The sequence below is a fragment of the Salvia splendens genome, unplaced genomic scaffold (genome assembly GCF_004379255.2).
Source record: "Salvia splendens isolate huo1 unplaced genomic scaffold, SspV2 ctg548, whole genome shotgun sequence".
NCBI classification, from domain to species: domain Eukaryota; kingdom Viridiplantae; phylum Streptophyta; class Magnoliopsida; order Lamiales; family Lamiaceae; genus Salvia; species Salvia splendens.
Window position 1 is genome coordinate 1 of NW_024599206.1, and position 11997 is coordinate 11997.

Genomic DNA, 11997 nt, shown 5'->3' on the forward strand with positions numbered 1-11997 from the left:
AAAGAACTGCACTTTTACTACCCGAACATTGCACTGCGGTCTCTATACTTTAAAAATAGCACAGATATCTCTAGAAATTAGTATAATATCGCTGGACCCATTTTTTAGACCAAAATTCCTCCACACTATTTATTTTAGTGTTTTCCCACGAGAGAGAATTGCCATTTCTGCTATACATTGTTCATTCATTTATTATGTGTTCTCTCGAGAGAAGTCATCAAAATATGTGGCAAATAATTGCTCGTAAATGGAATGAATGTATCAAAGTGACGGTTCTATATTATGAAAAAGACATAAATATCCCTTATAGCTTAGAGGGATTTTTGTTCGACAAATGCAAAAATCCTTCTACCAATTATATTAATGTCCATTAAAAAAATATGGACTACAAATGATATTAGTGCATGTTCAGAACCACCATTGTAGTTCTAAAAATGTCAGCGCGGAAGCACTGCGGCTTAATAATCAAATCGATGATTAAACTGAATGATGTTAAAAGTGTCAAACCCTAGAAGACACAATTCAAGGAAAGAATCAAGGAAGGAAATAAATCTATTTTAGGAGAATACCAATTAGTGATTATACCTAGAATAGATTGATATGTTTCTAAATATACTTATATTTCTCTCCTATAAAAAGAGATCATTGTATACAATGTAAAACACACAGAAATACAGAAATAAGATAATCATAAACTTTGTTCTCTGCAATTAACCATGCCTAGCCTTTTATCCCTTATCTCTCTCGGTTACCATCTTCAAGATGGTATCAGAGCAGGTTATTAAGGTGGGGACTCAGAGAGAGTTCATCACCATCCTAAGGCTACCTTTCCCGATCGTCTGTCCTTAACCCTGTGAGCAAACAAAATGTCAGAAACCACCGAGAGTTCAAACACAGATCCACATAACACAAACACTTCAAACCAAACCAATTTTTCACCAGATTTCGCGGCACAATTTGCCGAATTCCTGAAATTTAAGAAATTTTCTTCAGGGCAGAGCCTGAAAAACCTCTCAACCCAGCCAGAATCGCTGGGGGAAGTAACCATCAAAACAAAGCTCAACGGGAACAACTATTCCCTATGGGCCAACCTGATGAAGAGGGCTATTGGCGGTAAAGGGCTGACCTCTCACATAATAGGAGTTTCAGACCCCGAACCGCCGATAACCGACCCAAATTACCCGAGGTGGCAGCAGAGAGATCACTGCTCCTTCAATTGGATTATCAACAACATCGAATCCGACCTTGTAAATGAAGTTTCTCAATACGCGACCGCCAAGGACCTTTGGGAGGGCCTGGCAATCACGTATGGCAGCGGGAGAGATTCGTTTCAGGTGTACGACCTACACATACAATGTATAACGATCAAACAAGGAGGAATGACCTTGGAAGCATTGTGGCAAAAATTACAGGATCTGTGGATATCCATAGACGCCCAAGATCCAAGCACGATTGACCATTCTCCGTCAATCGAAAAAGACAATCAACGGACCCAAAGGATGAGGGTGTATCAATTTCTTACCGCACTCAATGAACGATATGAATCAGTCAAGAAGGAGATCATCAACAAAGAGCAACCAGGCTCCTCGAGAGGCATACGCGATGGTGAGGCGCAATGCCGACAATGCGCGAATATTGAAACCTACCGAACAACCAGGCTCCGGAATTGGAGCGGGACTAATCGTATTCGACCGCAACAGGGCCAGTCAGCCTCCACCGCCACCACCGACGCCGTCCCGGTATCCAGCCAATCACCGCAAAGGCGACGAAGATAAAAGCAAATTGTTTTGTAGCCATTGCGGAGGAAAGAGGCATACAAAAGATACCTGCTTCCTCATTCTTGGGTATCCCGAATGGTGGGATGAAATGAAGAAATCCAAGCTCCAGAAGGCGGCGAATCGCGGCGGACCGAGGGCATCGACATCAGCAGCAGCGGCGGTCGGAGGCCAAGCCGCCTACGCCGAGCACGCGGCGGGTGGCTTCGGTACTCCAACCACCACCGGAAATTATGGCGGGCGCGGGGAGGAGAAGGCCGTGGCCACTATCACGACTGCGAGAGTGCAGATTGGAGGAGAAGCAAATGCGGCGGACCTTTCTAGGGTTTGGAGTGAAGGTAAATGGGGGTTCTCTCATTTGAACCCTCCAAGTTCTGCCAAATCACGTTTTTTACCCTATCCCCATAGACCTATTGTTTCCAGCCCCAAAACTCCTCACATATTGCACCCCGTACCCCACTTCGAAAATAACTCTTCTAAACTCCCCAAAATTCCCCATAAACACATTCCAGCCCCTAAACCTTGTGAAAATCTTGTGATACATCCCACAATAAAATGCCAAAATTCCTTTGAAGCCTTGGCCATGTCATCTACCTCAGAAATATGAGAAAAGAATAAAAATTGGATTTTTGATTGTGGTGCAACTGACACAATGTCTTTTGATATGTCTGATTTTGAAAGTATTTCCAAGTCAAATAAAACCCATGTTCAAACTGCGAGTGGAGATCTGGCACCTGTTCAGGGGGCGGGAACCATCACTATCTCCCAAACCCTTCGACTCTCGAATTGCTTATTTGTTCCGTCACTATCTCACAAATTATTGTCAGTTAGTCATGCGACTAAAGAATTGAACTGCAAGTTACTAATGCAGCCTCGTTTCTGTTTACTACAGGATACCCAAACGGGGACGATAGTTAGGCGTGGCACTGAACGATACAGACTGTACTATGTGGATGCGGTGTCCCATCAGAGTACTGCGTTGTTGTCTCACGGACTGACCGATAAGCAGGCTTGGCTTTGGCATCGCCGGTTAGGGCACCCATCTATAGGATATTTCCGTCTGCTTTTTCCTAAGTTGAATTCTTCTTTTGCCTTTAATTGTGAAACATGTTTTTTGGCCAAAAGCCATAGACATTCGTTTAAGTTAAATAATACTAGAGTGAAAACTCCATTTTCATTAATTCATTCGGATGTGTGGGGTCCTGCACCTGTTACTGGGGGATTGGGCTTTCGCTATGTTTTGTTGTTTGTTGATGATTATACACGCATGACTTGGGTTTATTTCTTAAAAACAAAATCCGAAGTTTTTGACAAGTTCACTCAATTCTATACCTTCGTACAAACTCAATACAAACACAATATACAAATCCTTCAATCCGATAATGAGGGGGAGTTTGTCAATTCTAAAATGAAGTCTTTCTTCATTGAAAAGGGATTAATCCACCAAACCACTTGTCCACATACTCCTGAACAGAATGGGGTAGCAGAAAGGAAAAACCGATATATTCTAGAAGTCACACGAGCCTTCCTAATCGAATCCCAAATCCCAAAATCTTTTTGGCCAGAAGCTGTAGCCACTGCTGTCTACCTTCTAAATCGTCTCCCTACCAAAATCCTGGACTTCAAAACACCTTTGGACATCCTATCTGCCCAAGCCACTATCCCATCATCTCTTCGTCTAGAACCTAGGATATTTGGGTGCTCCGTCTTTGTCCATATTCCCAAACACGAGCGGTCTAAATTTTCCCCTTGTGCTGTTAAATGTGTTTTCCTAGGGTATGGCCGGAATCAAAAGGGCTACAGATGCTATGATCCTAAAACAAGAACCATGTATACCACCATGAACTGCGACTTTGTTGAGGGAGAATACTTCTATAGCCAACCTAGCGATCAGGGGGAGAGTCGACCAGAAATTCCGGAAAATGACTCACTAGGCTGGCTACCGACACCAATACCCGAACCTACACCTACACCCGTACCCGAACCTACAGCTACACCAATACCCGAGCCTACACCAAACCAGGAAGAGAATCACAACAGTCAGGGGGAAGGAAACTTGACGAGTCCAAGTCAACCTGTTCTAAACGTCGGTCCACCAGAGACAGTTAGCGGTAACGCCGGGCCGTCAAGTTCCAATGTGCAGGACGAGGAGTTCGGCGACACCTCGCTATCTACCACCGGCGCCGTCCCGGTATCTAGCCAATCACCGCAAAGGCGACGAAGATAAAAGCAAATTGTTTTGTAGCCATTGCGGAGGAAAGAGGCATACAAAAGATACCTGCTTCCTTATTCATGGGTATCCCGAATGGTGGGATGAAATGAAGAAATCCAAGCTCCAGAGGGCGGCAAATCGCGGTGGACCGAGGGCATCGACATCAGCAGCAGCGGCGGTCGGAGGCCAAGCCGCCTACGCCGAGCACGCGGCGGGTGGCTTCGGTACTCCAACCACCACCGGAAATTATGGCGGACGCGGGGAGAAGAAGGCCGTGGCTACTATCACGGCTGCGAGAGTGCAGATTGGAGGAGAAGCAAACGCGGCGGACCTGTCTAGGGTTTGGAGTGAAGGTAAATGGGGGTTCTCTCATTTGAACCCTCCAAGTTCTGCCAAATCACGTTTTTTACCCTATCCCCATAGACCTATTGTTTCCAGCCCCAAAACTCCTCACATATTGCACCCCGCACCCCACCTCGAAAATAACTCCTCTAAACTCCCCAAAATTCCCCATAAACACATTCCAGCCCCTAAACCTTGTGAAAATCTTGTGATACATCCCACAATAAAATACCAAAATTCCTTTGAAGCTTTGGCCATGTCATCTACCTCAGAAATAGGAGAAAAGAATAAAAATTGGATTTTTTATTGTGGTGCAACTGACACAATGTCTTTTGATATGTCTGATTTTGAAAGTATTTCCAAGTCAAATAAAACCCATGTTCAAACTGCGAGTGGAGATCTGGCACCTGTTCAGGGGGCGGGAACCATCACTATCTCCCAAACCCTTCGACTCTCGAATTGCATATTTGTTCCGTCACTATCTCACAAATTATTGTCAGTTAGTCATGCGACTAAAGAATTGAACTGCAAGTTACTAATGCAGCCTCGTTTCTGATATCCAAATCCTTCGATCCGATAATGGGGGGAGTTTGTCAATTCTAAAATGAAGTCTTTCTTCACTGAAAAGGGATTAGTCCACCAAACCACCTGTCCACATACTCCTGAACAAAATGGGGTAGCAGAAAGGAAAAACCGATATATTCTAGAAGTCACACGAGCCTTCCTAATCGAATCCCGAATCCCAAAATCTTTTTGGCCAAAAGCTGTAGCCACTGTTGTCTACCTTCTAAATCGTCTCCCTACCAAAATCCTGGACTTCAAAACACCTTTGGACATCCTATCTGCCCAAGCCACTATCCCATCATCTCTTCGTCTAGAACCTAGGATATTTTGGTGCTCCGTCTTTGTCCATATTCCCAAACACGAGCGGTCTAAATTTTCCCCTTGTGCTGTTAAATGTGTTTTCCTAGGGTATGGCCGGAATCAAAAGGGCTACAGATGCTATGATCCTAAAACAAGAACCATGTATACTACCATGAACTGCGACTTTGTTGAGGGAGAATACTTCTATAGCCAACCTAGCGATCAGGGGGAGAGTCGACCAGAAATTCCGGAAAATGACTCACTAGGCTGGCTACCGACACCAATACCCGAACCTACACCTACACCCGTACCCGAACCTACACCTACACCAATACCCGAGCCTACACCAAACCAGGAAGAGAATCACAACAGTCAGGGGGAGGGAAACTTGACGAGTCCAAGTCAACCTGTTCTAAACGTCGATCCACCAGAGACAGTTAGCGGTAACGCCAGGCCGTCAAGTTCCAATGTGCAGGACGAGGAGTTCGGCGACACCTCGCTATCTACCCCGGTCAGGGATCCTGAGGTAAATAGTCATAACTCTGAAAATATTACTCCTGTGGATGAAACTAATAGTGACAGGGAGAATGAGGAAATTGAGGAACAAGTAGACATGGGTTATGAGTTACGGCTAAGGAGTACGAGAGGCGTTCCTCCTCGGCGATACTCTCCAGACTGGAAAGGACGAAAGTCCCAATATTCTGTAACTAATCTTGTGCAGGGACATCTCACAGAAATGGCTAGAGCTTTTGAAGTTGCCCTCTATGAGGATGAGATTCCTCAATCCTTTCAGGAGGCGATGAAACACAAACATTGGAGGGAGGCAATGAAGAAAGAGATAGATGCCTTAATAAAGAATGGAACATGGGAGAAGTGTACTCTACCAAAGGGAAAGAAGCCAGTAAGATGTCGATGGGTCTTCACAATCAAAAGACGAGCAGATGGTTCAATCGAGAGGTATAAAGCACGACTGGTGGCTAAGGGATACACTCAGGTCTATGGAGTGGATTATGCAGAGACGTTCTCTCCGGTAGCCAAGCTAAATACAGTTAGAGCACGGTTGTCTATAGCTGCATCCAGAGATTGGCCTTTACATCAGCTGGATGTCACTAACGTCTTTTTACATGGAGAGTTGGAAGAAAATAAGGAAGTCTACATGGAAGCCCCTCCAGGTTTTCTTGGAGAATTCGGAGACGGACAGGTGTGCAGATTGAGGAAAACCTTGTATGGACTAAAACAGTCTCCCCGGATATGGTTTGGGAGATTATGCCAAGCAATGTTCAAGCATGAGTATGAACAAAGCCACTCTGACCACACATTGTTCATTAAGAAGAAGGACGGCAAGGTGACATGTCTGATCATCTATGTGGATGACATGATTATCACAGGAGACGATGAAGAGGAAATCAAGAATCTGAAGGAGAATCTATCTAAGGAGTTCGAGATGAAAGAGTTGGGGGCACTGAAATATTTCCTTGGAATCAAAGTCTTGAGATCGAAGAAGGGAATCTTCTTGAGATAGAAGAAGTACGTACTGGATTTACTAGCAGAGACTGGTTTACTAGATTGCAAGCCCTCAGATATTCCTATGGTACCCAACCATGGATTGAAGATAGAAGAATGAGCAAAGCTAGCAGACCGGGAGAAGTATCAACGATTGGTGGGAAAGTTGATCTATCTCTCACTTACTCGACCAGATATTACCTATGCAGTTGGTATAGTCAGTCAGTTTATGCACAAACCGCAAGAAGACCATATGGAGGCTGCCTTGAAGATTGTAAGATATCTGAAGGGGACTGTAGGATACGGAGTACTCCTAGAAAAAGGAGGAGATCTGGAGGTTCATGGATACACTGACGCTGATTGGGCAAGCAATCCAGTTGACAGGAAATCTACGGGAGGATACTTCACGTTCGTAGGGGGAAACCTGGTCACTTGGAGAAGCAAGAAACAAAAGGTCGTTGCCTTATCTAGTGCGGAAGCAGAGTTCCGAGGAATCAAGAGTGGTTTAACGGAGATTATGTGGTTGCGGAGGTTACTTACGGAGATAGGATTTCCTCCAACATCAGTTATTCTGCGACAACAAGGCGGCGATCAGTATTTCAGAAAATCCAGTGCAACATGACATGACTAAGCATGTGGAAGTAGATCGACATTTCATTAAGGAGAACCTAGAAAAATGAGTCATAGAATTTCCATTTGTGAGGTCAGAGGATCAGCTGGCAGACATCTTAACAAAAGCTGTGAATTCTAAAGTGTTCAAAGAAGTTCTTGGCAAGTTGAGCATCGGAGATGCCGCGGCTCAACTTGAGGGGGAGTGTCAAACCCTAGAAGACACAATTCAAGAAAAGAATCAAGGAAAGAAATAAATCTGTTTTAGGAGAATACCAATTAGTAATTATACCTAGAATAGATTGATATGTTTCCAAATATACTTGTATTTCTCTCGTATAAAAAGAGATCATTGTATACAATGTAAAACACACAGAAATACAGAAATAAGAGAATCATAAACTTTGTTCTCTGCAATTAACCATGCCTAGCCTTTTATCCCTTATCCCTCTCGGTTACCATCTTCAAGAAAAAGTATCACATCAAATATAGGGTATAAAAGTTAAATTGGTCAAATTCTTCATCATACGTGTTACAGATAGTACATAAGTAGCAGTTTGAATTCTTCAGTCTCAAAGAATTTTCGAAATGCAAATACAACTATAATGGAACCAATGCCAAAAACACTAAAACATCTCATTATTGCTCAAGTCCAGACAGTTCAAGGACTGTCACGCTACATGTTCTACACCGTCGTTGTCGTCCCAAAACTTTTTCTCAAGAGTCAACTTTATGTTTCAGTGTTTGAAGCTGAGCCGGTAGGTGCTCCTGCAGCAGCCTCTTGAAGAGTATTGCTGTTTGGGTTCTCCGAAGGAGGGGTGATCGAGGAGGTTTCTTCAGTAGTATCTAGAGCTTTAGGGGAGGGGTCACCGAGGAGGTTTCTTCAGTAATATCTAGAGCTTTCGGACCATCCAGAGCTTCAGAGGCATCTGAAAATAGGCGTATATGACTATAAACGTCTCTAAGATAGAGTGTGAAAGAGAGAGACTATACTGACCTTGAGAGCTATCCTCCGATACCAGTTGGGCTTCCTGTTTCAGTCTTTCTTCCTCCTCTTGCTCTTTTTTCAGCTGGGAAAGGGCTCCTTTAAATTGCTCGGCCTTCATATTTAACGCGCTTTCAGCTGGAGCTTCTGCGGTTTCTAAAGGCGACCCATCAGTATATAGCTTTGTGGTTTAGTGAAATGCAAAGATAAAAATAAATTTTTACATTACATAAATAAACTCATCTTATTTTACACATAATTACTTTGGGTTTCCAGAACAGCTAACAAAATCGAAAATAATGAACTTTATTTAAGAAAACGTGTACTCACTCGGTTCAATATTTGCTTCTGGTTGAGTTGTGTTGGTACTCGAACGTTTTGGTACTGGAGTGTCAATATCATCAAGTCCAATTTCACGTTCAAGGGTGCTCTTGAATTCCCTTGAGACTTCCTGCAAGGGGTGCAGGATAACTCGATTACGAACCAAAATAATGTATTTTCATCCAGCACTTGAAAAGACAGCTACCTGAAGTTCTCTTATTGTAGGTTGGAATGCACGCAAAGTTTTTCCGAGGTTACGGGCAACCTGTCACCACAAAGTATGGTCAATGGAGATACATTACCGTCATGCAAAGCTTCTGCAACGTGATTTTAGGAGAAATGAGTTTCATCAATTTACAAACTAGTCCTTAAAAAAAAACTGATAGGAAACGGATGGAAGGGAGTTTCTTAAATTACTCCTCAAGGAGCACCGGGTTTTTTCTTTTCTTTTCTTTTTGACCTAGGAATACATCTATATCAGATCAGACTCTTTTCTACTGGAAACTTGTTAGAAATTTCCACTGCCTATGCTATCAGCCCAGAAACATCAATCTAGACTTGGATAATATACAGCTTGTGAGAAAAATACCCAAAAGCTTCCAAGTTACAGGAAAATGAAATCAATTTTTTTGGGCATGCACTTGAATGGACTCATAAATTTCACCCAAATTTGGAATGTCAATGACCTGATCACCAACAGGTTTCGATTTTGAAGAATCTCTACATATTGGTGAATGGTGATGCTGGTTTGTTATCAAAAGTAGCAGCAGCTAAATATGTACTCACTTTGTCCGCTATTAAATGTCTCATTTCTCTATTTCGAGATTTCACCATTACATGTCCCATTTGATTTTTACTGTATTTGGTAAGTGGGTTCCACATGCCACAAACTCAATTCACTCATAATTTATCATAAAACTAACTCATATAAATAGAACTCTCATTCCACTATTTTTTTTCCACACACATTTGTTAAAACCCATGTTGATCCTAAATGGAACAATTAATGGCAGATGGAGAGTGTATCTTTTGAAATCTTCTTATCCCGTGTACAGTAGGAAATTCAAAAGAGGCTTTCAAGAATCATACAACACACAACTCAAACATTTGTTCATATTCTTAACCCTATTAATTTTTCAGAACCAAGATGATTATGAAACTACCTACAATCATTTCTAAGATAAAAGGGCTAGTAAGATTTGCAGCAATTACAAATTGTAGAGAAATTTCAACAATTTTTCAATTAAGTAGTAGAAACTTTCCAATCCCAGGCTGCTACATAAACAACCCTTACAACTCATTAATGATACTAAGATACACTACAGAAAACAATTTCTAGAATTCATGAGCATGACTCTACACCTTGCTCTTCACCTAAGTCCTATATCGATCAAAACTTTGGTTCAGCCAAGAAAACTTGTACTGACTATCTACTTAGCTTCATCTTAAAGAAGAACTATACAAACTACTCACTATACAAAAATGTAATGTCCCAATAATGTTATGTGATAGCAGCAGAGAATAGTGCACATCATCGTGTTACTCTATATGCTAGGAGTTAAATTATCCACCACGGATGCTTGTAATGGTGTCACCAAAATTTTCGTGTCATTATTGCTAATACATAAACAAGGCTCGATCCAGCTGAACTTCTCCAGGATTCAGAAAAAATCCAAGAAATGACTGCTTGCCTCATAAATCTCAAGGACCTGAAGTGGCTACTATGAGAGAAGATCCAAAGATCCTAAGCTTTTAACTAACTTAACTACTTCATAATCTGCAGAGCAACAAACTAAAGTTATCAGATACAAATTGAGGGGGTCAACACTACCTATGTAAACCTAAAACCATCTAAGCCAAAGCATTTTGACTACACAGTGCGTGTCGTTTCAAGCAGAAGCAAAAAACAAGAATCCAGATGACATTAGTAGAAACCGAGTAACATCATTATCTTCCCATCTTTACATTAATCAGCAGGCAAAGCTTTATAATCGAGAATGTTGTCGGATAAAATCAGCGAGAAATGATTGAACCGGTATAGTGTTTCAGAATCAGATTCCCAACACATAAGCCAAATCCCAGCAAATAAACGAAAAGGGGAAACAGAAAGAAAAAGCTAACCTCAGCAAGACCTTTTGGCCCAAAAACTAAGAGAGCCACAACCCCAATGACAAGAACCTCAGGTGCCCCAACTCCGAATAAAGAAGCATAAACTCCTTTACCTTTACACTTCCCCTTCCTCGCTACAAAAACACCACACCTCATAGATTCAGCAGCACATAAAGATTTTAACTTTACAAAATGAACTAAAAATATCACACTTCAACCAAAGGTTTTCCCAGCTTAGATACACATCAGGAATATTAATCAATAAACACCAGAAGCTGAAAAATGGGGGAAAATATATGGCTACCTATCTTCACCGGATATTGCGAAGTGGAAACCCCCATATTCTTCAGGCCGCTCCATTGAGCTAAACCCAAGCTGGGCACGCATTTAATATGCTGAAAGATTGCATTTTTAGGGATTGGAATTGCGGAATTCGAGAAATAACACAAAGATGGGATCTTCCGAGTTGAAGAAGAATGCAATAAAGAAGATGTTGGGGTAGAAATAGCAATTGACATTGTTGCAGTCATTTGGAAGTCCAGAAACTAGCTAGATTTCTGGAGTTTATTGAAGTCATGTAATGGCAGGGATGGAAGCTATGGTCTAGAGCAACTCCAATAAGAATAGGCTAGTCATAGGTCGGACATAGGCTAGCCACAAACTCCTCCTGCCACATCATCAGGATTAAAACTACTCATGGCACGTCATCAGGACAAATAACTTGACAAGTAATAGGCTAGCCACAATAAACAAAATTATAAAAAACAATAATTAACAATCACACAAAATACGGAATTAAATTTACGACACAGATACGGAAAAATTTGATAATAATATTTAAATTTAAAAAAAGTACATTAATTAAAAAAATACATTAATTAAAAAAACCCCTCTTCCACACACGAGCCCCCGCCTCCGCCTCACTCCTCGTGGTCCTCGCCGTCGCCGTCGTCGCCGCCTTTGTCGCCGCTATCCGGGACCCTCAAATCTGCGGCATCTGAGCCCGCGTCTGAGCCCCCCAACTGTGCCGAGGCGGCATCCAAATCGACCCGCATACTCACGAGCATTGAGTGAAGAAACCTCTTCTCCACAGGGTCAGTTGTCGCCCTCCATTCAGCTAAGATCTTGTGCATCTGAGCCCGCATTTGTTGACGCGCGAAGAAGGCAAGCTCGGTTGGCGACGTGCCAATAGGGGGGATGCCGACTGGACCTCCTGGGACCCATGGGCGACCCCCCTCGCTACCCGTTGCGCCCGCATTTGACCAACCGGGCGAGTG

The 11997-nt window shown here is 42.6% G+C and overlaps 1 protein-coding gene across 2 annotated transcripts; it reads right to left on the reverse strand.

The window, feature by feature from the left end:
• Positions 1 to 7794: 7794 nt before the first annotated feature.
• On the reverse strand, positions 7795 to 11315 carry LOC121790565 (sec-independent protein translocase protein TATB, chloroplastic-like). Of its 2 annotated transcripts, none has more exons than XM_042188756.1 (6): positions 11025 to 11315; positions 10733 to 10854; positions 8817 to 8876; positions 8621 to 8741; positions 8303 to 8437; positions 7795 to 8234 (listed from the first exon to the last, which is right to left on the reverse strand). In XM_042188756.1, exons 1-6 carry the CDS (start codon positions 11248 to 11250, stop codon positions 8152 to 8154), a joined length of 747 nt encoding a protein of 248 aa, XP_042044690.1. In that variant the 5' UTR covers positions 11251 to 11315; the 3' UTR covers positions 7795 to 8151. The 2 variants fall into 2 exon arrangements, with proteins under 2 accessions (XP_042044690.1, XP_042044689.1); XM_042188755.1 differs by having other exon boundaries at positions 8303 to 8446.
• Positions 11316 to 11997: the final 682 nt, after the last annotated feature.

Bases quoted from the DNA above. Each gene is read 5' to 3' on its own strand.
- LOC121790565 (XM_042188755.1), bottom strand. From the start codon at position 11,250: ATGACTGCAACAATGTCAATTGCTATTTCTACCCCAACATCTTCTTTA. The intron at 8,742-8,816 runs GTAGCTGTCTTT...CACCCCTTGCAG, and splicing joins CTACAATAAGAGAACTTCAG to GAAGTCTCAAGGGAATTCAA. The intron at 8,235-8,302 runs GTCAGTATAGTC...GCCTATTTTCAG, and splicing joins ATCGGAGGATAGCTCTCAAG to ATGCCTCTGAAGCTCTGGAT.